This window comes from Glarea lozoyensis (genome assembly GCF_000409485.1).
Source record: "Glarea lozoyensis ATCC 20868 chromosome Unknown GLAREA10, whole genome shotgun sequence".
In the NCBI taxonomy this organism is placed as follows: domain Eukaryota; kingdom Fungi; phylum Ascomycota; class Leotiomycetes; order Helotiales; family Helotiaceae; genus Glarea; species Glarea lozoyensis.
In genome coordinates this window covers 40,989-65,998 of record NW_007360984.1, presented here as the reverse complement: position 1 = coordinate 65,998, position 25,010 = coordinate 40,989, and the positions used below count along the sequence as shown (strand labels likewise).

Below are 25,010 nucleotides of genomic sequence, written 5' to 3'. Positions count from 1 at the left end.
CGCGGATTTCCCCCTGAACACCCTACAAATATGTCGAGAGGGAGAGCGTGATTACCATATGCAGTGTGCTATAAATAGATTCCAGCAAATCGTGACGCGCGATTGTTGGAATAAAGATCCACAACTTTCAACAGTCATCACGACCGTGGAGTTGGGTCCAGCAATGGCAAGACAAGTAGCGGCTTAACAATGTCATGTCGCAGCTTCCCAGCTCTTCGCCAATTGTCACTGCCGACCCAAACCTCCTTCCCGACGAAAAGGACGAAGCGGTTCCTGTCCCACTTTCCAAAATCTGCTCAACATGCGATGGTCTCTTCTCTATCCCACGAAGGTACAAGCTCATTTCATGGGAATCCATTTATGACTTTCATACATTGGCCGCGCTCATAGTCTCAGCTCAAGACTGTGAAGTATGCGCCCTAGTCAATGCTCAAATCTCCCCAGAACACATCGCGCTGGAACGGGATGACGAGAAGTTCCACAACAAGCCAATACAATGTTTTCAATCTTCAACTTTCTTTCATTTCTGGGAAATCATTCTTTGCCTGGCAGATGGCAAGACTGGTATCGCTTTTTTGAGTTTGATTTACATTCCTGGTATGTTGCCTCGCGTTGAGCGTTTGCATACTCAAGCTGGTGCTAACAATATGGCGAGACCAAAATCCTCTACACCATTGGGAATTTAGTACTAATACATGGTCACCCATAAACATCGAGCTCGCCGAGATGTGGATTCAACACTGTGTTAAAAACCACACAGAATGTGCTGGGCCACACGTGCTGGACGCCTACCCCTCACGTCTTCTGTCAATAGGCAACACTTCTACATCCCCAATCCATCTTAGTGAAGATGTTGCCAAGGGTACACCTTATGCGACACTATCGCATATTTGGGGTGCACGGCACTTTATTTCTCTCACTCGGTCGAATTTGGATGACTTCAAAGAGAACATCCCGTTCTTATCACTACCAAAAACTTTTCAAGATGCTGTGGTAGTAGCAAGACAATATGGGTTTAAGTACATCTGGATAGACTCACTATGTATTGTCCAAGGACCCGATCACGATGATTGGTGTAGTGAGAGTGGAAGGATGGGAGGTGTCTACGGTGGTGGGGGTTTGAACATCGCTGCTTCGGGAGCGGATCATGGCGGCGACGGTCTATTCTTTGATCGAGATGTCAACCTTGTCAGGTTCTGTGTGGTGTTAGCTGATGGAAGATGTCTTGACGATATCGAGATTCAGACCGAGAAAGACGACGAGAAGAAACGCGAAAATCATGAGGAAGAGCCCGGCGGCATTCGGACTTCAGACTCCAAAGATGCCGTCCATCGAAGGAGATTATACTACTGTATCGACGGTAGACTCTACAATCGCGCATTCCATCAACTCCCAATATTCAACCGCGCCTGGGTATTTCAAGAACGCTACTTGGCAACTCGAACCCTCCACTTCGGCAATTTCCAATTGTTTTACGAATGCAAAACTAACACTTGTTTTGAGACTCTTCCCCTCGGGCTTCCTTTTGATTTCCTCATCGAAGGCGAATCACGCGAATCAATACAGAGATATGATCCAGAGAAAAAATGGTCAGACATCGTCAAATCATATACAAAAGGCCAACTCACGAAGGGAAGCGATAAATTAGTCGCCATCAGTGGTGTGGCTCGAGTCTTTGCGGAGACTTACCCCCGTGGTAGATATCTGTTTGGCCTTTGGGAGGATAACCTGAGCCAAGATCTTCTTTGGTCTGTTGAAACAACGAAAAGCACAAGGCCGCTGCCCTTAAGAGCGCCCACTTGGTCGTGGGCCAGTGTAAACGGAATTATCCATATGAGTTACAGTGATCTCAGAACAACATCAGTCAAAATCCTCGAAATCACCGCACCCGCCGACCACTATGGTCATGAGCCAGAGGGTACCATCAAACTATCCTGCGAAAGACTTCTACCGGTAGCAGAGCTCTACATCTCCGACCGCGAGTGCGACTCATTCTTTGAATACTACGGCCTCGTCATTCCGTCAATCCCTCAGCGCGATGCGTGGGAGATGCGCTGTTCGTTCGACAACCACGACGAAGACAGCATACCCATCGTCCCAGAGACATTCTACCTCATGGATGTAGTGCAGCGAGGTGAAAACGCAGGTACTGGTTTGATTCTCGAGAATTTGAGGGGCCGCAAAGGCTGGTTCAAGCGTATCGGAAGGTACTTGACGGGCGTTGATGAGTTTGAGGCGTTCAGAGAGGCGAGGGGGGGGGAAGGTGAGGGGGGAGAGGATGTGTGTGAGTGTGCGGAGGAGAGTGGGGAGGGGAAAGAAGAGGAGGAGAAGGGGGGGAAAGAAGAGGTGAAAAATGGGAACAGGAGGAGATTTGTTATTAATTTGATATGAGTTTCTTGGAGAGTATGTGTATAATATGCTATATTTGAGTAGGTTATAGTAGCAAGATGTTATATCTTCCTACACCTTCAATACACACAACAGTAATATATATTCCACAACCAACACCAAAACTTCAGCACAAAACTCACTACAACAGACCTCAAGAAACAATGAACTAACGATAAGCCCGAGCCATTATCTCCACCACAATAAACTCAAACTCTAGCGAACATTTACCAACCACACAAACCAAAACCCTAATAATCCACCACCCAAACACCCGAGTCCCTACAAACTTTTAACTTGAAATACCAATCAAAAGAAGTGCTACACACTCCCAACCTCTTCAATGAAGACTGCATACCACGTATTATTATAGATATTTCTGAAAAAACAAGTATACCTGTATTTTAATTCCCAACCCCTTTTTTCATACAGCAAAACCCAAGTATCACGCTCTTCCTTATACTACACATTTACACTACACATTTACACCAGTAGATAGCCACACCAGCGAGAAGGATATATGTCATCACCTGTCGGGGTTTACGATTAAAATCAGATGTTTGCTAGGATTCTCTACTGCTAAATCGCTGGGTATGTGGCTTCTGAATTTGACGGTGGTGGTGTTTGATTAGATTAGGGGAGTTGATTGAATGGGATGAGGTGAGGTGAGGTGAGGTGAAGGCGGGGAGTGTGAGGTTTGAAGGAGAGGTTGTATGCAAGGGTTTACGCCGTAGATGGCAGATACTAATATTCCCACATCAAGCGAAGGAATACCAGATTTCTGAGCGCAAGAACCGTAATACATGTATGGTTTACACAATATGAAGTTCGGAAGCGCTCAAAACAACCAAGACATAAACACTTACAACGTTACCAACATCAACGCCTCACACCCCCCCCGAGTAACCACAAAAATGAGTAAATATAATTATTTAACCCCTATCCACTATATCTACCAATGCCATTCACCCGTCCACTCCCAACACGCCCCACCATGTCATTTATGCTTTCCCCCCTCAAACCAAATCCCACCACCCAACCTAATACATTTACTTCCCTAGCATAATTCCACTAGTAGTAGTAGCAGATCACCTCCCAAAAACTCCAAGAAAATGCCTGTTTCCGCCCAAAATATGTACTCTCCCACGTAGTCTTTGGTATCTCCCATGCAACTTGTACATTCCCTATGTGTTTCATCCTTCATAAATCCGCTTCTCCACACAATATAATCTCGTCGCGCTTATTCACATATCGTCTCGGTAGACTTGATACGCCATGATAATCATCCACAGCAAAAACACTACGCCCACGAGGTTAAACGCCCACGCTGCTGTCCAACTCTGGCCTGGTTTCATTAGTCCCAATTCATTCCACTATGCCAGAAATCAACTTACAAATACTGTTCTGCTCCAACCACGCCAACGTCGCTGTATTCGCGCCCCGCACTCCCTGCCCCGACACATACATCTGGCAATTACTATTCACGCTCCCGCTCGGTCCCCACAGCTGTATGCTAATCACGATCAAGCCGACGAGCCACAGCACGAAGAGGATGAAGGAGCCGATGATCACGATGCCCGGCAGGAGTTGGCGCTGCGAGATCAGCCAGAGCATCACGATAATGAAGAAGACGGCGAGGGCCGAGACGGTGATTTCGTAGGCGAAGTACCTGGAAAAAGAGTCAGTTTTGGATTTGGGAATTGAGTAGAGGGTGAGGGAGGGGAGGACGTACCATGGTATCCCCACCATAAGCTGCTGCTGCACCGTGATAAAACTGCTAAACACGCCCAGTATCGTCGAGGCGCCGACCAGCATGATCAAGATCCAGAAATTGAGCTGCACGGGCGGCCAGTGGTACTTCGTTTTCACGCGTTGAACTACTACTTCCGTCATGGTTGAGGATGTCGATGCCATGCCGCGAGTATGCTATGGTTTGGGTATATGTATCTGCGACTCTTCAGTTTCGTAGATGAGGCTGTCGCTGCGAGCTGTATGGCCAATTCCAAGGCGAACGTCGTACGGTATGCTTCTCGTCTGATGTCCTGTGCGACTTCCTAGAAATAATCTCGAGTATCCCTTCTATACCACCCTCACAACCGCGAAGAGGATTTTCTTGCCCGGAAATCTTACGTCAAGAAATCAATTCCAGTTCGCCTCGCGCAGTAGTCTGGACCTCAAAGCATCCACGTTCTGCGCTCGTCGCTGGGCTCGAATGCAGCTGCGAACTGGTAATTGGAGCGTTAATGCGTTGTTGGGTTTGCGACGAGGGACCGATTGGTCGATTGGTCGGGTGCCTGACAATGCGATTGTGCTGCGGAGTGCCGTTTGGTACCTTTTCTCGTGCGCAAGTAATACGATCGTGGAATAGAGAGACGTAGATAGATGTAACGAGTGTTTAGAATTGAAGAAGAGAGAGAGAGACTCGAGTCGACGCGAAGATGAAGATATTGCGGTGTGCTGTTCGACGATGCGGTTTGCGCGGAGCATATCACCGGCTTGTCGGGCTGGGGTTGATTTAGGGTGACGCACTGTACTCGAAAAAGTTGGCTTTTTGGGGAGGTTGGGGGGTAAATCGAGGAGGCAGGAAGGGGAACAACAACCACTATTTCTTCTTCAAGCGAAATTAGAAATACCCCTCGGCTCGGATCTTCGCGCGGATGTCAATGCTTATGTCTAAAAGAATGCGCTTTTAATCGAGATGCAATTATGTCATGGGAATTGCCATCCAATTTTACCCAAAAGCCTGGTATCCTATCTATGCCCAAACCCTTACCACCATTTACCATACCAAATGCTCCAGAACCAGTCCCAATACCATTTTCCATCTAAAGCAAAGACTCCCCAAGACCACATCTTACAAGAGAGCATCCAGCTCTGACTGTCTCATCCGACCCGATATTATCAACACCTGGATCCAGGCAAGGGTTGACCTCTACCAGATCCATTGCGACCATGCTTCCAGATTCGTGAACACATTCTGCGATGAAATCTCCCTCTCTCAAGGTAAGTCCACCTCGAACCGGTGTTCCTGTGCTTGGTGCCCACATGGGATCGAGTGCATCGACGTCGAAAGACAAATGGATGGGAGTGTCTGTCCCGATGTATCCGAGTGCCATTTCCATGACCTTTCCAATGCCATGTCTGCGGTTGTTAGCGATGAACTGTACACGCAGCGGATTGTTCGTACCTATCAATGTCATGCATGCTGAATGCCTTGACTTTGTGATCTCTCAAGACCTGCTTCTCGAAGCGATCCACGTCTCTCAAACCAATGTAAACGAGCTTTTTCAGACTGAGCATATGCTCGCTCTTGAGCCATCCAAAGACATCCTCTCGCTCCTCCTTGGCCAGACCTGTTAAGAAGGACACTGGCATGCCATGGACATTACCACTATCACTTCCTTCTGGGGTGTTAATGTCGGTGTGCGCGTCTACCCAGATGACCGCCAGCTCGCGATTGAGTCTTTCTCGAATCGCTTTCGCCGTACCGGAGATGGTACCAATTGCAATAGAGTGATCACCTCCCAATGTCAGAACAGTCCTGCCTTCTTTCGCATGCTCGTAGACTTGCTCTGAAATCTTCCTTGTGACTGCAGATACTGTCTTTGGGTTCTTCATTCCACGGAAGGGAGGATCTGATTCGGGAGTGAGCTCTTTGTAAGAGTGTACGGTGTCATCGTGATGGACTTCGTATCCAAGGTCCTCTTTTAATTTTGTGAGAAGTCCGCTCTCGATCATGGCGGCAGGACCAATATCGACACCTGCTTTGCCCTAGAAGAATATCTGTCAGTGAGGTCTGCGACAGAGAGCAGTGTAACTTACCTGACCACCGGAGAAGCCAACAGCGACGACACCTAGCTCGCCATTCGCGACGAACTTTTGTTCAATTAACGACGTGTTGAGCTTCATGTTGGAGTGTGTGGAGTGTCCTCGTATGCTGCTGGTAAGTTCCGTTGCTGAAAATGTTCCTTCTTGAAAGAATTCAGAGCTAGAGCTGGCTGGTGGTGGGGCAACAATTGGTGGGGTACAGATCCGAGGGGTATGATTTCTGGAGTGCTTCAGGTACGGCCGCGATGAAAGCGACGAAAACAAACGATGCGGAATCACAAAATGCGCTCTTCGGACCGGGAAACTCGTTGGTATTTATGCCTCTCTCCCACCTTGCCGGAATCTGACTCCTCCCTCCGAGTCCCGCCGCGGTGCTGGAGCCATGACGGAAAGTAGTGGTCCGTTAGGTAAAAAATGAGAAATTGGTGAAGTTGTTCTTCCCTTAAAGTTGAATCTACGCGATGCCCTCGAATTCGCGTCGTGGTCCCTTCCCCTAAGTGCAGGAGCAACCGTGGTGCGGAGGATTCGCGAGAACTCCACCACGGGGGTCCGATAAGAGGTCGACCAATGGTGATGGGATGTGTCACACTTTCCTAATGAGGATGCGCGTGATGATTTTGGATTTCTTGAAGGGGGGACGAGTGAGGAATGTGTTGAGGATGGTTTGGTTGTGGGCGGTGAAGTGTATCGGCTTTGGTCTTGATGTGCGATGCAACTTGGATTTGGAAATTCACCGATATAAGGAGATAAATGAGCCAGTAATAAATGGAGGACGAATCGAGGTGCGATCTAACTTGGATCTGGTAAATCACCGGTTGCGATAGGAGACAAGGAGATATATGACCAGTAAGAGGTAGAGGACGAACAATTGTTCGGGACGGGAGGTTTTTGTCAAGAAGTTGTCGCAAACCTCGGAAGGTTGCTGGATCTATAAGACACATGACTTGATTGAGACGTCCGAAAGCGCGATGAGGATTAATACTGTTAATGCTAGTTGTGCGAATGGAATGGAATTGTTCTAGGATCTACAGCAGATTTATATCTTAAAAATGCCGTGTCAAAATCACAATTCCTCATGTTCATATTGCTATTTGGGCACTTGCTGCTGGTGACCTAAGGAATCTGCACAACCAAGTAGAGTATCAGTACAGGTAGCTTTATTATTTATAAGCATTTCCACCTTCCACTATAGATGAAAAATATCACTATTCGCCGTTTAGAAGATTTTCTACTTCTAACGGCCCCTTAGTATTTAATTTAATACACTGCTTTTAGAGACCTAGTAAATACCTAGATGTCCCACGCAGTCGTTCTCAAAGTGGTACTCGTGAAACATCCAAACTCATGCACACATCCATAACAAACCAGATTGCACTTTCGGGCCAATTCTTTCCATCGTGCATAGCATATCCTTGTTAAACCCGTTTCGAAACCATTTCCAATATGGTAGTAAATATTTGACTTACCTGGATAAACCATTTCCGACTTCTGGTAAGATTACAAACGGGTCAAAGACTCAAAGTATATCCGGCGAGTTGGCAATAACTTCGGACGATCCGCCGGTACCGGGTTGCTGATGGAATAGGAGATGATAGTCATGTTGTGGCTACCTGTATACATGTCGGACAGAGACGTGGTGAGACGATGCGAGTGAGCAGAAGTAGTAATGTTGACGGCTGGTGGTTGCGATGGTCCTGTTTTGGTAGTTGACACTTTCGGAATCCTCGCTCGGATGCATTCAGTGCTTGCCGCAAATCTGGGGAGGATGATCTTTGCGAAACAGAGACGAGAAAATGCATGTCGAAACATATGAGGATTCCTTGCTTCGAGTATTTCTCAATGGGGTGTTTGACATCCTCAAGACCAGACGACAGAATTCTCATGGTTCGGACGTTGTAGAAAAGATGCCGGTGCATCTCAATCTGGACAACCACCAGAGTCTACCATCCTGCACCTATCTAGTAGCTTTCCTTACTTTCGCGCTTTCGTACTATTGAATTTATGAATCGAACTTCTGCAGCTGCACCTTAGTCTGCCCTCTTAGTCAGGCAAATCCTACCCTCATGTATTTCCCATGTTGCATCCCCCTTACGCCAATGTCGCAACCCGCCGTCAGTTGTACCATCGCACCTGTACATCCTCATCCTACCGATGGTGTAGTACACATAGCTACTAATCACTACATGAGTAATCCGTCTTGATTACAGCTGAGAAGGCTTTGCTCGCCTCGATACGATTGCTGAGATGCTTCAGCCTGCACCAAGACAGCTGATCAAAGCCGCTGACTGTTAGTCAACATTGGCGGCTATTGTAATTGGCGAAGAACCACAAGCGCCCCTGAGAGATGTATCTTGCTGACTGGACTCGAGGAACAACGATGGTGGCTACCTAGTCTTTGGTAATACCGAGATACGTGAATACGGGCTGAAGAATCTTTGAAGGGTAAAGATAGAACTTGCCATACGAGGCGAGAGGCGAAAGATTAGGAGCTATCGTATTGATCTCTGTAGAGAGGTAATGTTAGAGATACGAAAGAGTGTTTAACTGGGCGATTACTTCCACTAGATGATTCTCCCAAATTGGCAAATGCGGTGGTTAATGATTAAATGACGTGCAGCACATATGTTCTAAGCGAGGTGTTGTGAAAAGGGGGAGTAAAGATTCGAAAGGGAACTGGACACCACGAAATTGCGTTGATGAAGATAATTGGTATTGGGGCTTAATTGGGTGAAGTACTGAATTTCAGGAGGCTAGAAATCATTAGGAAGACGCCTCGAATCATCCCAAAATGGTCGAACTCAATCTGTTGGACCCCCGGCAACCCAATCTTAGGGGCGATTGCCAGATCCACCCTCACCACCCACATGTGATAAGGGACCAGGGGTGGACGGAAACGGAGTACGCTGCAGCCAACGCAAGCCATGTTTCCAATTTCATCTCATTCTTCAACAGCCACATCCTGAAAAAAGTTCAAAACACCACAAACGCTTTCTCTCGTTCAAATCCTGACATTGTCCTTCACGGCCCAGCGCATAGGATCCGACACGACTTTCGCATGTATATACCATCTGTGTAACTTTCCTGTGCGAGGTGGGGTAGCGCGACGGCTCGTCTGGTTCTGCCGATATACATCTATCTCCTTTTAGCCCGGTCCATTTGACCACGACGCTCCTTTTCTAGTGTCCGCTGCCAGTCCGGTTTGGTAGCCAGCAACCACCATAATTTACGACGATTCGACGACCAGATAATACCCTACTATAGCATTACGCCACGTTAATATCCACCCGCCAACAAGTTTTCTGGGAAAAACAACAAAGGTTGAAGACTTCTCCTCGATCCCCCCTTCTGCATCAAATACAGAGAACCAGGCGACTCGTTTGGTGAGAGGCATCGTCAGGCCTTCTATGCAGCGGGATTCTCTCAAAATGACTTTTACCGGTCCACCGCGCGGGCCCGCTGGGATGATGAAGTATGTTTTCTTTGCCAGCGCCGTCCTGGGATTGCTGTACTATCTACGATTGTCCGCATTGAGCGCCACGCTGGGCTCAACCCAGAGTCCAATTGATACCTCTCTTCTCTCGGGAACAATGTCACCGCAGAAGCCAGCAGCCGAACCATTGCACGCTCAAGATCCCGGTTCCTTCCCCGATACCGAAACGAGCGACCACAAGAATACACACGAGTTCAAACCGCCAGTCTTGGTTGCGCCTTCGTCCAGTGCGATATCTTCAAGTTCTGTCTCCCAGATTTCTGCGGCCCCAAGCGCCACTACAGCTTCAACTTCGCCCTCTTCGACTGCGGTATCTTCGATTCTTCCTTCGGTCGCCGCAGCATCGTCTGTGCCAGCTTCCACGTCCTTGAAAAGCCCACACCCAATCGATACGTTGATGGAAAGAGCGAGCAAGGCACAAGAGGACTTGCTGAAGAAAGAGAGCCATGATTTGAAGTCCGCCGCTGCCGCATATCGCGAGAGGAGGGGCCGGCACCCGCCGCCTGGGTTCGATGTTTGGTACGATTTTGCAAAGCAAAATAATGCCATCATGGTGGAAGATTTCTTTGATCAGATTCACCATGATCTAGCTCCATTCTGGGGTTTGCCTCCCGCCGTCCTGCGCAAGGAGAGCCACGCATATGATATGACAATCCACATTCGAGACCAGAAGGCAAAAACGACGAGCAATTGGTTCTGGACTGAAATATGGCTGAACATGACCCAGAGTATCGAAGATATGCTACCAGATATGGACCTGCCATTAAATTCCATGGACGAGCCTAGAATATCTGCTCCGTGGGAAGAAGTCAATCGTCTGGTAGAGATTGAAAAGGCCTCGAGAAAAATGCTGCCTCCTAATGAGATATTCTCCGACTTTCAGAAGCTTCCCAAAGAGCCGGACACTGATATTCCGCAGCGACACAAGAACTTCTCCGACACCCGTAAGTGTATTGATTTTCAGCGTTTGGGATTCCTCTAACTTGTTTAGGTCCATATTGGCAAGCTGCTATTCGGGGTTGTCATCCCGAAAGCCCTGCGCGCAAGGCTCAAATGTTGTTGCATCCAATCAATGGCACCGCGCCACCATTATCTCTCACGCACACGGTTGGACACACTTACAAAGGATACGTTTCCAACTATACAGCTTCCACAGACTTTTGCGGTCAACCGGACCTGCAAGCGCTTCATGGCATGTTCATCAATCCGCTTTCGGTATCTGAGACCAAAGTGTTTGCTCCTCTTTTTGGCGGCTCGAAACTTCCAACCAACAACGAGATCTTATTGCCAGCACCAATGTATTGGAGTGAGGAAGAGCGTTTTACAGGTGGTGGAGCGACTGGTGGTCCTTGGAATAATAAGACAGCGCAGGTTATCTGGCGTGGTGTTGCGACTGGGGGGAAAAACAACAAAGACAACTGGCGAGGATTTCAACGACATCGCTTTGTTGCGCAAACCAATGGAACCAAGATCTCAAATGCGGAAGCGTGGACGGAAATTCCTGAAAATTGGGCTATGCCAACCACTCAATACAATCTCGCCGCACAGCAAGACAATCGGCTAGGGAATTGGACTGCAGAGTGGGCAGACACTGGCTTCGTGGACCTTATGTGTGATCCACCTGGAGAAAACCATCTTTGCAACCACACCGACCCATATTATAAGATTCTGCCCGGTATCAAGATGGCTGAGCAGTTCCAACGCAAATATCTTCCAGATATTGACGGTAATTCCTTTTCTGGTCGGTACCGTGGATTTCTCATGTCGACATCAGTACCGATCAAAGCGACCATTTTCCGTGAATGGCATGATTCGAGACTCATGCCATGGCTGCATTTCGTTCCTATGGATAACCGATTCCTCGATTTCTGGGGTATTATGGAATATTTCCTCGGTTACAAGAGCGAGACCATGGAAGTTCCTGCTCACGACGCAGAAGGAGAGAAGATCGCCATTGCCGGGCAAGACTGGGCGAATAAAGTTCTACGAAGAGAAGATATGCAGATATATGTGTTGAGATTACTACTCGAATACGGCCGATTAAATGACGATCGGAGAGATAATATGGGATTCGTGGGAGATTTAGTGGACTCACCTGCGTAGTTTTCTTTTCTTATTCTTTCTTTTCTTTTTTATAAATACCTCTGTGGCGCTTAATTGTACAAATGCTAGGGCATGCATGGCGTACGGTGTTCTTTTGGCATGGTCACCAGATGGGAATCATCGACCTGGCGTTGGGAGATGTATATATGGCATTGCAGCATGTTGTTGCCTTTTTTGGAAATATGTAGCATGGAACGACTGGCTGGATGTGAACATAATTCGAACATTAACACCAAGATGTGTTGAAACAATACAGAACTTTCGTCTTCGCGGTTTTCAGCTGCTTTATGTGAAGTCTGCGATTCCCATTGCTTATTTCTTGACGCCCAATCAGAAAATTGACATGGAGGTTTCTCACCACATCGATCTCCCTATGCGTCACCGTCGTCGTACAAGCAAATCCCTTGCTGGATATTATTCGTTCTCTGTACGACTATCTGCAAATACCCTCATTAAGACTTTTATATCCCTAATTAACCCTCATTCATTTCCTTCCTTTGCCAGCAAATTTAGGGCCATTCTTTTCCCTCGCTTATTTCACGTAACTGCACACGCCTTTCCCATCTCTCTCGATGCAATCCCATCTCTCGATGCAATCCCATCACTATGATGCGACATGATTTACAATATTGATTACCCATGGTCAACGAAAACTCCGCTCTAGATGCATCACAGAGGACAACAAAATACGAAAAAGGGGGTCGAAGCGAGGAGGGTTGGTAATGGAGCTCGTTTCGAGGGCGGAAAGCGCTGTGAGTGGTGGAGAGGAGGGGGAGCGCGGATGGGGGTATGAGTGGTTGATGAGGTGGATGGGGGAGGGTGTTTTGGTATATATTGATGGGATGAGGAGGAGAAGGAGGATTTTTGGATATCTTTTAAGGTGTTTGATTTGTTCGAATTGCAATCTACATTTTCAATTCCAGTCTTCGAAGTAAATTTACAACTTCTTTAAAACCACAACCAAACACTTCTACCCAAGATGTCTCTCATCCCAAGAAAACTGGCTATAATTACCGGCTCAACACGTACTCCTCGCATCGTACGTACCTCCTTCTATTCTCCCTCTTCCAATTTCCTACTCCTTCACCCTCGGACACAGCTCTACCCCCCTCTCTCCTCTCAGACCACCAACCCCATTCCCAACTAACATCTCAAGGGTCCCCACGTCGTCAACATAATCAAAACCCTCCTCGAATCCTCCACCCTCCCAAACAAACCCACCCTCACAGTCCTCGACATCGCAGACTTCAAACTCCCAGTCTACGACGAGATCGTTATCCCCGCGAACGTCCCAGCCAAAGAGCAATTCGCGTTTGAGCATTCGAAGAAGTGGAGTGCGGCTGTGAAGTAAGTCCTCTACATCTCGTGTTCACTCAACAAAAGTAATAGCATGTGCTAACATAAGTTCTCTTCAGGCCATTCGACGCATACATCCTCCTCTCCCCCGAATACAACTCCGGTCCCCCAGGCGGCCTCAAAAACGCAATCGACTACCTCTACCACGAATGGATCGGCAAACCAGTCCTCATCATCACATACGGCCTTTTCGGCGGCTTGAACGCTAGTGAGAGTTTGAAAACCGTACATCCCCGTCTTTTCCCTCTCCCCTCTCCCCTCTCCCCCTTTATTTCAGCTTATACTAACGCACCTCAAGATCCTTACAGGCATGAAACTCCGCGTCGTCCCAACCCGTCCCGCGCTCGCCTTCGGCGGCGCGGATTTCCCGGAGATACTGGCTGAGATGGGTCCAGCTGGGAAAGATGGCGTGGTGGGGGAGAAGAGTCGGGAGAAGTGGAGTACGGGGGAGGTGAGGGAGAGTGTGTTGAAGGGGTACGGGGAGTTGGTTGAGTTGTTGGAGGGGAGTGTTGTGGATGGTGCTACTGTGGCTTGAGCTTGAGCTTTGGGGTGGTGGTGTGGGTTGGAGTGTGAGGTGAAATATGGGGTTTTGACTGTTGGGGATGTGAGATTGGTGGTTGATGTCTGTGATGATTGTTTCGTGACCTAGAGTAGTTGAAGAAACGACATCACCTTGCGAATCAGCGGTCCATATCTATTTATGTGCTTAGTATTTCCATTCCTCCCCTAGCTTTATCGTCGTGTAACTCTCTGTGCAAGTCATCGTAACGATTTTAGAAGTCCAAACTTCCTTCAAGCTATGTTGTAACCGATTATTCTTCGAAATGCTCACCTTCCTAGACCTATCGAATAATTGGATCTTGCTCTTTTTATCTAGCTTGTGAAGGTCTTCGGGTATAGATATGTGTTAGTTGCTAGATCAGTCAAATAAGATCTTATATCTTATAGTAAAGAAACAGCCGATTTTGACGAAGTGATTATTATAAATACAGGTGCTTAATCCTTTACATCTAAGTAAAAATTTTGTTAGGAGCGTAGATATTGTATCCATCATTATGGCTGTACGTCACTACGCTAATTACTCCTTTAATTATTACAGGTCTTAGAATTTTTAGTAGCTGTGAGAATATGTACAGAAGACTAGGGGTTTAAGGTGTTCAAGCAATAATAAATTGATTCTCAACGTAGATAAGGAAGAGAGTGCTTTTACGTACAGTGTCATGTGATAACACGCAGTATATAGTATGCGAGGTCTTCGACCTTCGCAACACAGCTTCAATTCAATACACACACATCTGCAACCACATCGTACGCGTGCTATTATATACAAATTCGGGTTTTGTGGGTCGAGTGTCAAATTCGGGACACTCTTTTGTTACCGTAGAGCCCGCTACTCCTTACTCTCATCTTGGTCTAAATCTTTTGGCTTTCTAGACTGCCTAGCCGAAACCATACTCAGAAACTGAACACAACAATGGCGTACTCGGTTTTGAAAGCTCAGTACATCAGAGTGCTAATACTTGAACCGAGTGCCCAAGATGACTCTGTCATAACCTGCTCACTCGCGCCACTGTCATTGTCAGAAATTGCCAGGCCTCAGTACGAAGCGCTGTCGTACGTTTGGGGCGAGGCAGCTGAGCGGAATGAGATACTACTTGACGGTAAATTAACGTCAATCACTCGAAATCTCTGGACAGCATTGAAGTACATCCGCCAGACGGACGCTTCTCGAACCCTTTGGATAGATGCAATATGCATCAACCAAAATGATATAAATGAGCGTAATGAGCAAGTCAGGCAGATGGGCCGAATCTACTCTCAAGCGTCGTGCGTTCTCATTTGGCTTGGACCCCCAGATGCTGAGATTGAAAACACTATGTTGGCCCTCCAGATCGAAGGTGCTTTAGAAGGTCGACAATACGAGCAGTTTCCCAAAGATATAGCGCTTGGACTTCAGAGGATTCTGTCGCGGCCGTGGTGGCATCGTATATGGGTAATACAGGAACATGTGCTTGCCAATGCAGATGCGATAGTTGGGTGTGGACATACATGGCTCGGATGGACGCAGCTCTCGAGTGCATTGCTAGATTATTCTCGTCGTAAGATGGATGAAAGTGGGACCTTCATACACGACGCATCTTCGACGTGGGTAGCGGATCCATTTGCGATTATACGGCATGTATCTCTCAGGAAGCAATGGAATGACAAAGATAACTCTTCCGAAACGAGTAGAACGCTCGCTGATATAGTGGAGCGTACGAGAGGATATCAAGCCACCGATAAGCGTGATCAAGTGTTCGCCATTAGGGATCTATTGCGCGAAGAGGATAAAGAGCGATTCCCAGCTCCAAACTACGCGAGGTCGGCCAGCGAAGTCTATCAAGAAGCCACAATTGCCTTCATCCAGAGCAGCAAAAATCTTGCCTTCTTACTCCATGCTGTTGAAAAAGACGATGTGGAACTTGGATTGCCATCCTGGTGCGTGGACTTCTCCAAACGATTATGGGACTGGGGCACTTATGGAAATGTCGGAGGTTATGATTTGGGCGGATGCGATGAAAGTGAGGGAACTCGAAATTATATGAGCGTGCTCTCCCACAACATATCTGTAGGCACATTGAAGGTGTTGGGAGGCGTTCTTGGACAAGTCATCATGTCAAGGCCGCTCATTCCCCCCTCAGCCTGGGATCAAAGCCAGATCACGTTCGTAGGCGATGGCCAACCTCACCCTTCGATAGAGGTAAAAGCCAGAAATCTCTGGGTAGTCACGCAGCTCATAAAGGAGGTCCTTTATCAGAGCGCAATTTCGTTCAAAATTTGGGAACGTCAGCATGGCGTGCAAACAGCAAAAGAGCGACTAGCTGCTGGGGAGGTCTGGGAGATAGTTTTTGGAGGTGGCATACTCTTCAATATTGTCGACGCCGTTTGTGCCCACGCCGGGATTGAACAAGTGGATGGCGATGATAGACCTTATGAGTATTGGGTCATTGAGGCCTTTGTCCGGATGGCTTACCCGTGGTATACTGATACTATCGTAAAGATGGGCTTCCTCTACCCGACACCTGAGCTTCCAGACAGCCCCAGGCTGAGAAGGGCACTGTGGGAAACTTTAATGCTGATGACGCAAGTCAGTAATGACAAGTGGTGGTTTGGAACCGAGACGGGTTATGTCGGCCGTGTAGAGCGCGAGGTCAAAGAGGGCGATCAACTTTGCACAATTTTCGGCTGCAGACAACCTCTTGTGCTTAGGCCATGCGACGGCGGTTCTCAATTGATCGCTGTACCTTATTCTAAAGACTTTAATGACCAGTCACGTAAGTCCGAGGTCAAGCGAGAGGTTTTTACTCTTCGATAATACCTTAGTACTAATCTTACAACCGCGCCTCTCATACTCCCTTAACCTTCCTTTCCTCAGCAATGAACATGCGATGGAGACTCGAGGCGACTTCAGTCGAAGAATCTACACAATATTGGCGACTCGACAGTTTCAATTTAAAGTGCGACGCAAAAAGCGTGTTGGGTTCTGTATTATAATTATCTGTCTTCTGTCAAGTCCGAACAACTAAGGAACACGGTATAAAAGCAAATTGCACATTAAACATTCAAGCGCCGCCGTTTTTATCCAATGAGGAGGCATCATAATGCATCACCAGTGTAAAAACGCCATGCTTCTTAGTCGTGATATCAACAGCTGTGGTAGCTTCTAACGCTTCGATCAGCGTCCCATCAGGCCTGCTCTCCACCGTCCTTGTTCTTCCAAGTCCCAGCGTAATGATGCGTCACCAGTAATGGACCTATGATCTGATCCTCCGGATAAGTGTTTGTTGAATTAGCAAACGAATAGCCAGGCATGAGCACAAGATCTTTGATCAACATAGGACCCTGCAGTCCAGTGATGTTACTGTAATCAAGATTCAAGCTCTTAAACACACTGCGTGTCATTCTCCTGGGCCCAGTAAGATCCACGACTTCACCAGCCATTTCCATGGTGAGACCTTTAAGCGCGACCATGTTTTCCTCTGCCTTTTTATGTAGTCCCTCCACAATGTCGCGGATAACCTTCCACATATGAGGCGAGCCTGGTTTTGCCATAATCGTCCAAGTCGCGAATTGTCGTTCAAAATTATCCCACCACCCGACGTCAAACTCCCACCCTACTACGATACTAGCGTCTTTTCTGTACTGTTCGGGTATCCACTCGCGGATGGGAATTCCTTCGCATGAGACGTCGAGATCGCTCCATATCCCTCCATCCGCGAATAAAATGAGGTAGCGTAAAAAGTCGGCTTTGAGTATAGGCACGCTAAGCGCAAGGTAGGTGCTAACAATGTCGGGGTATTCAGAGAAGTGCTCTTGCACATATACGTCCCCAGAGACATCCGTCAGGAATTCGACTTGGTAGCTAGGATTCTGTTGCCGGCAACCCTCAATCCACTCATGAGACTCATTGTTCAACCCTTTTGGCCCGAGCTTGTACCATATTTTCTCTGGGATGATCGAAGTATTTGTCGCTGGGGTAGTGAATATTGCGGCAGGCGTCAAGACCCAATTGCTATCGCGCCATATATGAGCGTTCAGCAGGAGAAAGACGCTCAACGCGATAAACGTGATGGCAAACAGAAGTCTGGGCGGTCGGCTCGAGATTAGCATGGTTCATACCACCTTTCCAGACTCGACGACGAAGAATGGCGGTCAGGGGTCGGGCATCGTCTGAGATATACTTCGCGATGTGAAGGATGTAGCCCCAAGATTGAACAGGACGCGACGAACATTCTGACAGCCTTATGCGAAAAACCAACACGGTGTAGAGTTGGATTTATTAATAATAAGCTTACTCCGTCCGTAACAGGCCAGCGGCACAGCAAATGGCCCCTCTATCTGTGCTCGCTTAAGGATTCACGTAGATTTATCCATGGATCTTGAGCAAACGGCGCTAGGGTGACCAATAGGGAATACTGAAAATTCAGGGGGCTTAACCGAGCCATGGCGATACCATGAACGCGGCCGCGGGTTAGCCTTTTTCAATACAACTTCATGTTTGAGCTGGCGCTTTCTTATTGTTATCCAATGGATGAATATAAAATCTTGGCGCAGATGTTGGTTTTGAAATTGGTAGACCCCCATGGTGAGAGGTACATCCGTGACCTTCCCTTTGTCTTTGCCTTTTCGTTTTTGCCTCGAATTGCTGTCACATTTCGGGTTTTGAGGGATTGTACCTTCTTGTCTTGTTCTTTTCATTAATTCGTGTTGGTTTTCTTTTGTTTTGTTGGTATATGCGGATTTTCAAGCATTGACTCCAGCTGTTCCACAATGCGAGTCTTGCTCCTCTTGTCAATTTTCACAATCCTCATCGACACGAGTATCTGCGTCATCACATTCATCAATCCTCCTGCTGCCGATGGTAGACAACTCTCTGATTATGTTTTCAATACTGTCTTTGTCGAAGGGACGTCAGTGACACTTCAATGGACAGCAGGGCCAGAGGGACTCCCAACGTCTATGACACTATTTCAAGAATCTGCCGATGGGACAAAAGCATTAGAACCATTTGAATATGTCACACGTATGCTTAAGATTTATACCTTTGTGCTGCGGAAGTTGGTAGACTGACTTATCTTTTATAGAGAATTTAATTTCTAACGTCACCACTTTCATTTGGGACGTCACAACTACGAAAGATCTCACAGTTTCAAACACTTTCTTTTTCGCCATATATCTAGACAAAGCAACTTCTGGCAGTTCAGCCAGTCAGTTCTTCAACATTACCCGCAAACCGGAAGACACAAAGTCAGAAACAGCAAGTACATCTTCAACCACGAGCTCTACCATAGCTAGTAGCAAAATAACCGCATCAAAAAGCTCAAACCCATCCTCCAGCACCACCAGTAAGACCACAAGTACCACAAGTACCACAGAAATAGCAGCTGCTATTTCTTCTTCAGACACCAGCTCTACAACAGTCAGTACCACTACGGGTACGTCCACAAGTCCTCCTTCAATTGCCGGCACAACAACCCTGGCGACCAGCACCACAGCACCAGTAGCTGCAGTTACATCTTCAGCTGCGACAACCGCCGCACCAACACTAGTTGCTACAGGGTTAAGCAACGGGACAAAAGCTGGACTCGGGATCGGGATACCGGCTGCCATCCTCTTTGGTCTCAGCGTTGGATGGTTTGTCTTTGGAAAAAAGACCAAGCAAAAGCCACATATCTCCGGCCCTCTACCTATAATTAGCTATCAGGAATCTCAGAAACTGAATCAACTGAGTCGACTAGCATTTCCTCCAACATATTTACAAACAAATTCCCCGCCATACCACCAGCCGATCGTGCCGCCAATTCCACCAGGACCGCAACAGTTGAGTGGAGAAAGCCGCGTAGTCCCGACTCTGTTTGAGCTACAGGCGAGTCGTCGTTAGGTCTGATAAGACCAACTTTGTCGTTTGGGAAGAGTTGCTGGGAAGACAAGACAACAATTTGCTGATGCTGTTTCGCTCACTGCAAAGACAGTGGCGACAAGCAACTTTGCTTTTGCAAACTTTGTCTTTACCCGCTTTACTTCTGTCAATACTATGTGCATATACCCGGCGCTTAAAGGCGTCAACTAAATATGATAAATAAATACATTTGGTTCGGTCCTTTAATTTTACATATGAGATTTATTACTTGCGATGAGATAGGCAGCATCTGACAACTGGAAACATCGTGAAGTCGAAGTACACTTTCAACAAGGAATTATGTGTAACATTTACAATTACGTGGGAAACCTTTTGCACTCAAAAAGACCATCAACCAAAATTGCTGACTACGTTGACATGTGGTCGCACCTAATCCTGTCAGCTCAACTTCGGAAAAAGAAGTGCCCCCTAGTCAAAGATATACTACTTCTTCTTGAGATATCCTTAGTCACTGTATTATCAACAGCAAGGAAGTCGTCATAGGTACCGCCTTTTACGGTATGTTATGCATACCTGTGAACAATAGTCGTTTTCGCGTTAGAATCAAAAGATGATACTGATTCTGTGATTTAAAGGGTCAGTAATCAATGTGCAATCACGAGTTAGAGTAGTCTTATACTATCTAATTGAGTAGTAACAGATGATAACTGGCTGGTGTAGGATATGTTACCCGTGCACTAAAGCCTGCCGAATTAATTTAATTGAATTACATTCCACCATTGAATTACTTTCCACTACTTGTACAAATTTCTAAATTCTTACGGTTATCTTTTTAGACGTTCTAAATTGATATAGTAATTCTCGTTCTGATGAAAAAGAATTTGTTAGGCCCTAAAATAGGTTGACCTTATTGAATCAAGCTATTCTTTTGGGGAAAGAATCCCGCAAAGTAGCCCATCAGATCTCAACGTTCTGAGTATAGGTGTGAGCTGAGTTACTTGATACCATGAAATGCGAGTTGCCAATAAATTTATTCTTATTACTTAAATTTTTCGTTGGCAAAAGTCATCGATGAAAGAGATTACCTAATTATCCTCTACCTTCAGGAGCCCTTTACCTGTCATGATTCTTTGATGTCAGACCAGTTTACTCTTAAAGTATCTTATGACATGTTAGTCTAATGGCAATTATTTGAAACTAGAGATACTCGTAGTGATCAGAAGATAAGGTTCATGACAACGCGAAATAGCGGCAATGTAGGTAGATTGAACTCTGAGTAACATTGAGCTGTCACCGAAAACTTGCAAGCTTCCGCCAAGGGAAAAAAGTATCAATCGACTAGCATAGTAGACTGTTAGTAGACTGCACATTGAAGCAGTGTTAAAAAGTCCACGCCGTCGTGATGCACTGTTCTTAGCATGGAAACTCGTGCAACCTAATAAGCGAGCCGCCCCCTTAAATGCCCATCAATGTCGAGACATGGCTATGATGGCCTTTCCTGACCTATTCATAGGTTTGAGAAAATCATCCAAGAGAGCTTCTGTATAAATAATTTTGGGAGCTACTAAGAATCGGATGTTAAGCATATTCCCCTTCAGCGTTAGTAATAATCTCCGCTTGCAAGTCTCGCTGACCATCACAATTTACAGTTTCAAATTCTACCCGCAAATTGGATCGCGATCTGTGTTATAGAAAAATGTTTGTCAGGCGAAGATCGACGTTCACGGTTGAACAGACCACCTCGTCACGACATGATCCCGACAAATGTAAGTTTATTTTCTTTTTTTGTCGTAATGTGTCACCTTGCTGTAGCTTTCTCTTTTGACCAAAAGGATCTCCGGATCAGGAACACAACAACCCCTGGTCGACCTAATAAGTCCAGAGGTGCATCTTCTGGTATTGGTAGTTACTCGAAAGTCCCTGATCTACATATGATCGTGGGTCTGTTCCTGCTTCATGTAGCCTTACCACGAGCTGTCGGGATATCTGCATGATTCACAGGCCGCGAAGTACCACGCCACTCAAAAGCATGGTTGCCCGCTAATTCTGTATTACAGTTAATATCTTCACACATTACCGTCGGGCCGAGACACCAAGTTGACGGTAATTGGGATTCTGCACCCCATATTGTGCGACCGATGATCGAGCCCCTAAGATTATGCGCGACTGACTTTAGGATAATGATAAGCAGGACAGCCACAATCATGTCTCAACGTCAAAGAACAGAGCCGCAAGTCGGGGAGTAACGACGTGTTGTGTAAATAAGCATTCGCAACTATAGGCCGCGTCATCAGCGCGAACAAATCGCCGATAAATTGTACTGGAAGATTCTCGTAAGCCGGAGTGTTTTTGCTCAGCCATGGGACTTAACTTGCCACTTTGACGCTTTGAAATTGTCTTTTGTGCGTTGGTAACTACTGTGTCTCAACAAGGCAAGAAAAGAAATGTCATTCACAAGCGTCATCCATAGGACCTAAATGAATACCGTAGGAGTTTTGCAAATTTGAATTGCCGTAAACCATGCGGTGTTCAGGTACAGTTTATAGAAATCAGAATACTGTGCATTGCTGGCACTTGTTAAGCCCAGCCTACCTTGCAGGAATTAATTGCACGCAATTTCGATACCTGAGCATCCCTTAAATACTTTTGGTGTTGTCAAATATCAAGTTGGGCATTTTAGAATCTAAGACGAATTTCTGGGGATACCTCCTTCTGGTGAATCAAGAGAATCATGAGGGTGAGGAAGTTATATTTGAGACGATCCACATGTTTGAGCGAGAGAAATCGAGCATTTCTCTAATTTTATTCGTCAAAAGGCCTGCTAAAAAGGAAGTTTCAGATAACCTTTGAATTAAGCAGTTCAAACTTAGTGAAAATATATGAAAGAAGCTCTTCAGTCTTGCGACCAGACTTATCATGCTTTCCGTTAAATAGTCTCTGATTATTAGTGTCAATACCTTCATCTCTTCTCCATCTTCGGATTAAGTCGAGAGTGACATCTCCAAAAAGTCTTTTCGGGAACAAGCGATGAACAGACTAATTTCCAGATTCCTGTATTAAATACACCACTTATAATGCCAAAGCAAAGTATGGAGATAAACATAATAGCCGATTTTAAACGTAAATAGATAACCCCGGTGACGTTGTTTGTCGTGATGTCGTGTTAAGGGGTACCAACCGAACGATGTCACGGGTATGAGTTAAGCGAGTATCACATGACGGACCAACTGTGTCTATGACCAGATCCTATTCGTGAAAGTCGATTGGAAAAAAATGTCCTTTGAGACTGCAAAGTACATGAAGCTGAGAAGAATTTTAACATGCTTCTAAAAGTCAAAGCACAGGATCAAATCTATCTTCGTGGATTATTCTACCTTCAAGTGTTTACATTAAGTCCGTTCTTCTTCATCTCCAGCCTCCTATGTCGGAGCGCTCAAGGCGTTTCTTCCTGTCATCTACGATCTACCATTTCCCAAAGACCAATTTATATTCCTTCGACAATGACGTATAAAACTGCATAACAAGTCTTTCAGTTGGGAAGCTGCATGTTGGTTTTGAGCAGAAGGATTCTCGCCTACTTCAAGAATGTCAGAAGGTTGAATGCCAGTTAGTGACAAATTGGGATGTGCCGGTGTGATTTGGAGCTCAAAGGTGACACGTTCAACTCCCTTCTCCATTTTCGTGATTTGGATTTGAATATTTTATTTCAGTATTTTATTCCTACCATTTCTATTGACTTCGAAATCCCCACCAACTCGGTCGGCGGATAAAACAGCACCAGTAATCCGCCCAGTAGGAACGTCTCCGTCTGAAAACCATTCAGCTGCAGGATTAATGTAATATTGGGTGTTAGCAGATGTGCCTCCATTCCTCCGTGAAGCTGAGTGAGAATGGGATCAATATCGTCCAATACGTTGTTAGTGTTTGGTATGCGAAGCGTTCGTATGTGCCACCCCGGTGATTCAACGTTTGCACTTTTTCATCGATCGTCATTGCGTCCGACATCGAAGAGATGAGAGGTGACAGAAAAGTACATGATTGACACCACTGGTGTTGAAAGCGCAGAAAAGTCTGAGCACTTTGGTCGCTGAGTAGAAGGATTGGGTGCGTGCGATCTTGATGGTGGCTGGCTTTCGTAAGAAACTGACGCACTGCACTCTGCAATGGGCCGGTAGTGGTGTCAGGATAATCTAGATCTTCTCTAGAGCAACAGGGAAGAAATTGGTATGTCACCTGGCTACAAAATTTGATAATTGTACTGAAAAGTTAGCATGTACCTAAAATAAAAAAGAAGTTGTTTTGGGTAGCTGCAATGAAGATCTTCAGACACTAGGGCAACTTCCCAATTATGTACTTCCGTGATAGAACAGGCATTGATGAACACCTGGTGTTGCATATGCAGGTGGAAAATAGCTCAAGTAGGAACGAGGAGAGCAGGATGAGGACCGGGACTCGCCGGATGTAAGATTTAAGTTAACTCCATCGAAGGAAGCTTTCAAGCTATCCTACTCAAATCACATAGAAAAGGGTAACGGGAGTGGTATTAGTTGCATAGTGTACGGCTTAGTTTGCTTGCTGTTGCTACTCAAGGGCGTTTTTGTGATCTGTCTGAAAAGATCTGTGAATCGATGGCTTGACCCGAGAGGGCTGAGCTGTTACCACTGGAAGTTAAAACTTCTCTGATTGGTTGGCTGCAGATCACGGCATTTTCCCACACTTGTCATTCAATAGTGTTGCAATTCCAGAGACGCTATCCCAATAGTAAGGACTGCGATCTGGTGGAAAAGGAAGACATTTATCTGCTTCATGACCTCAATGGCTGTGGTGGCTGCCGGAGGGTTGCTTCCTCTCGCAGCTCGGATAGTTCGGTAGAACCTTCCGCTAAACCATGCGGCTGGGAGTTGCTAGCTGTTCTGTGGGGCTGCAGTTGGATGTGGTGCACGAGGTAATACGTGTATGCTCAGCATTATCGAACGACTCAAATTCTGCAAAGCACGTGTTGAGTTGTGTCGTGTATGCAAAGCCCCTCGTTGCGCTAATGTCATGGGCTTGCCAGATAGAAACAGACGATTTGCGCTGCAGAATTGGCGTACGCTGATCCTTGTAGAACCCGGTTGAGATGATAATCATCAGAAGGATTGTATCATTCCCAATTCGTTCGGTGCAGATTACCTAGCCATGTATCATGCGAACTGGTACAAGACGGAAGTACTTCATTCCGAAAGCGCAGGTGATTTGGCTCAAAAAGTGCTGGCGGTTCCGGCTTTGGAGTGTACTAGGATCATTTGCACTTCTCCATGGTTCTATTAGAGAGGTTTTGCAACTTATGGGATTATGATTGCATGATTACGAGTCATATAATTGTTATTATTTTCAAAATAAGAGGTTTTGCAGCTTTTGGGACTCGGTTCGTAATTTAGCGCGTAAGAGACTGTTTCGACCCGA

General features: G+C 46.3%; 8 protein-coding genes across 8 annotated transcripts; 5 read left to right on the top strand and 3 right to left on the bottom strand.

Annotated features, from left to right (window-relative positions):
- Positions 1–194: 194 nt before the first annotated feature.
- Positions 195–2,391, top strand: GLAREA_05018 (uncharacterized protein; the record flags this gene model as incomplete). Its single annotated transcript, XM_008078308.1, has 2 exons — positions 195–597; positions 656–2,391. The coding sequence occupies 2 exons, from the start codon at positions 195–197 to the stop codon at positions 2,389–2,391; spliced, it is 2,139 nt and encodes a 712-aa protein (XP_008076499.1).
- A 1,241-nt stretch (positions 2,392–3,632) lies between these two features.
- On the bottom strand, positions 3,633–4,281 carry GLAREA_05017 (uncharacterized protein; the record flags this gene model as incomplete). Its single annotated transcript, XM_008078307.1, has 3 exons — positions 3,633–3,733; positions 3,783–4,057; positions 4,121–4,281. 3 exons carry the CDS (start codon positions 4,279–4,281, stop codon positions 3,633–3,635), a joined length of 537 nt encoding a protein of 178 aa, XP_008076498.1.
- A 932-nt stretch (positions 4,282–5,213) lies between these two features.
- On the bottom strand, positions 5,214–6,297 carry GLAREA_05016 (Arginase/deacetylase; the record flags this gene model as incomplete). Its single annotated transcript, XM_008078306.1, has 3 exons — positions 5,214–5,529; positions 5,576–6,159; positions 6,211–6,297. The coding sequence occupies 3 exons, from the start codon at positions 6,295–6,297 to the stop codon at positions 5,214–5,216; spliced, it is 987 nt and encodes a 328-aa protein (XP_008076497.1).
- A 3,344-nt stretch (positions 6,298–9,641) lies between these two features.
- Positions 9,642–11,809, top strand: GLAREA_05015 (uncharacterized protein; the record flags this gene model as incomplete). Its single annotated transcript, XM_008078305.1, has 2 exons — positions 9,642–10,650; positions 10,698–11,809. 2 exons carry the CDS (start codon positions 9,642–9,644, stop codon positions 11,807–11,809), a joined length of 2,121 nt encoding a protein of 706 aa, XP_008076496.1.
- Positions 11,810–12,788: 979 nt separating this feature from the next.
- Positions 12,789–13,700, top strand: GLAREA_05014 (Flavoprotein; the record flags this gene model as incomplete). Its single annotated transcript, XM_008078304.1, has 4 exons — positions 12,789–12,848; positions 12,966–13,156; positions 13,225–13,390; positions 13,464–13,700. 4 exons carry the CDS (start codon positions 12,789–12,791, stop codon positions 13,698–13,700), a joined length of 654 nt encoding a protein of 217 aa, XP_008076495.1.
- A 939-nt stretch (positions 13,701–14,639) lies between these two features.
- Positions 14,640–16,520, top strand: GLAREA_05013 (uncharacterized protein; the record flags this gene model as incomplete). The annotated part of the gene is made up of 1 exon (XM_008078303.1): positions 14,640–16,520. The coding sequence occupies one exon, from the start codon at positions 14,640–14,642 to the stop codon at positions 16,518–16,520; it is 1,881 nt and encodes a 626-aa protein (XP_008076494.1).
- A 371-nt stretch (positions 16,521–16,891) lies between these two features.
- On the bottom strand, positions 16,892–17,815 carry GLAREA_05012 (uncharacterized protein; the record flags this gene model as incomplete). Its single annotated transcript, XM_008078302.1, has 1 exon — positions 16,892–17,815. The coding sequence occupies one exon, from the start codon at positions 17,813–17,815 to the stop codon at positions 16,892–16,894; it is 924 nt and encodes a 307-aa protein (XP_008076493.1).
- Positions 17,816–18,475: 660 nt separating this feature from the next.
- On the top strand, positions 18,476–19,586 carry GLAREA_05011 (uncharacterized protein; the record flags this gene model as incomplete). The annotated part of the gene is made up of 2 exons (XM_008078301.1): positions 18,476–18,728; positions 18,790–19,586. 2 exons carry the CDS (start codon positions 18,476–18,478, stop codon positions 19,584–19,586), a joined length of 1,050 nt encoding a protein of 349 aa, XP_008076492.1.
- Positions 19,587–25,010: the final 5,424 nt, after the last annotated feature.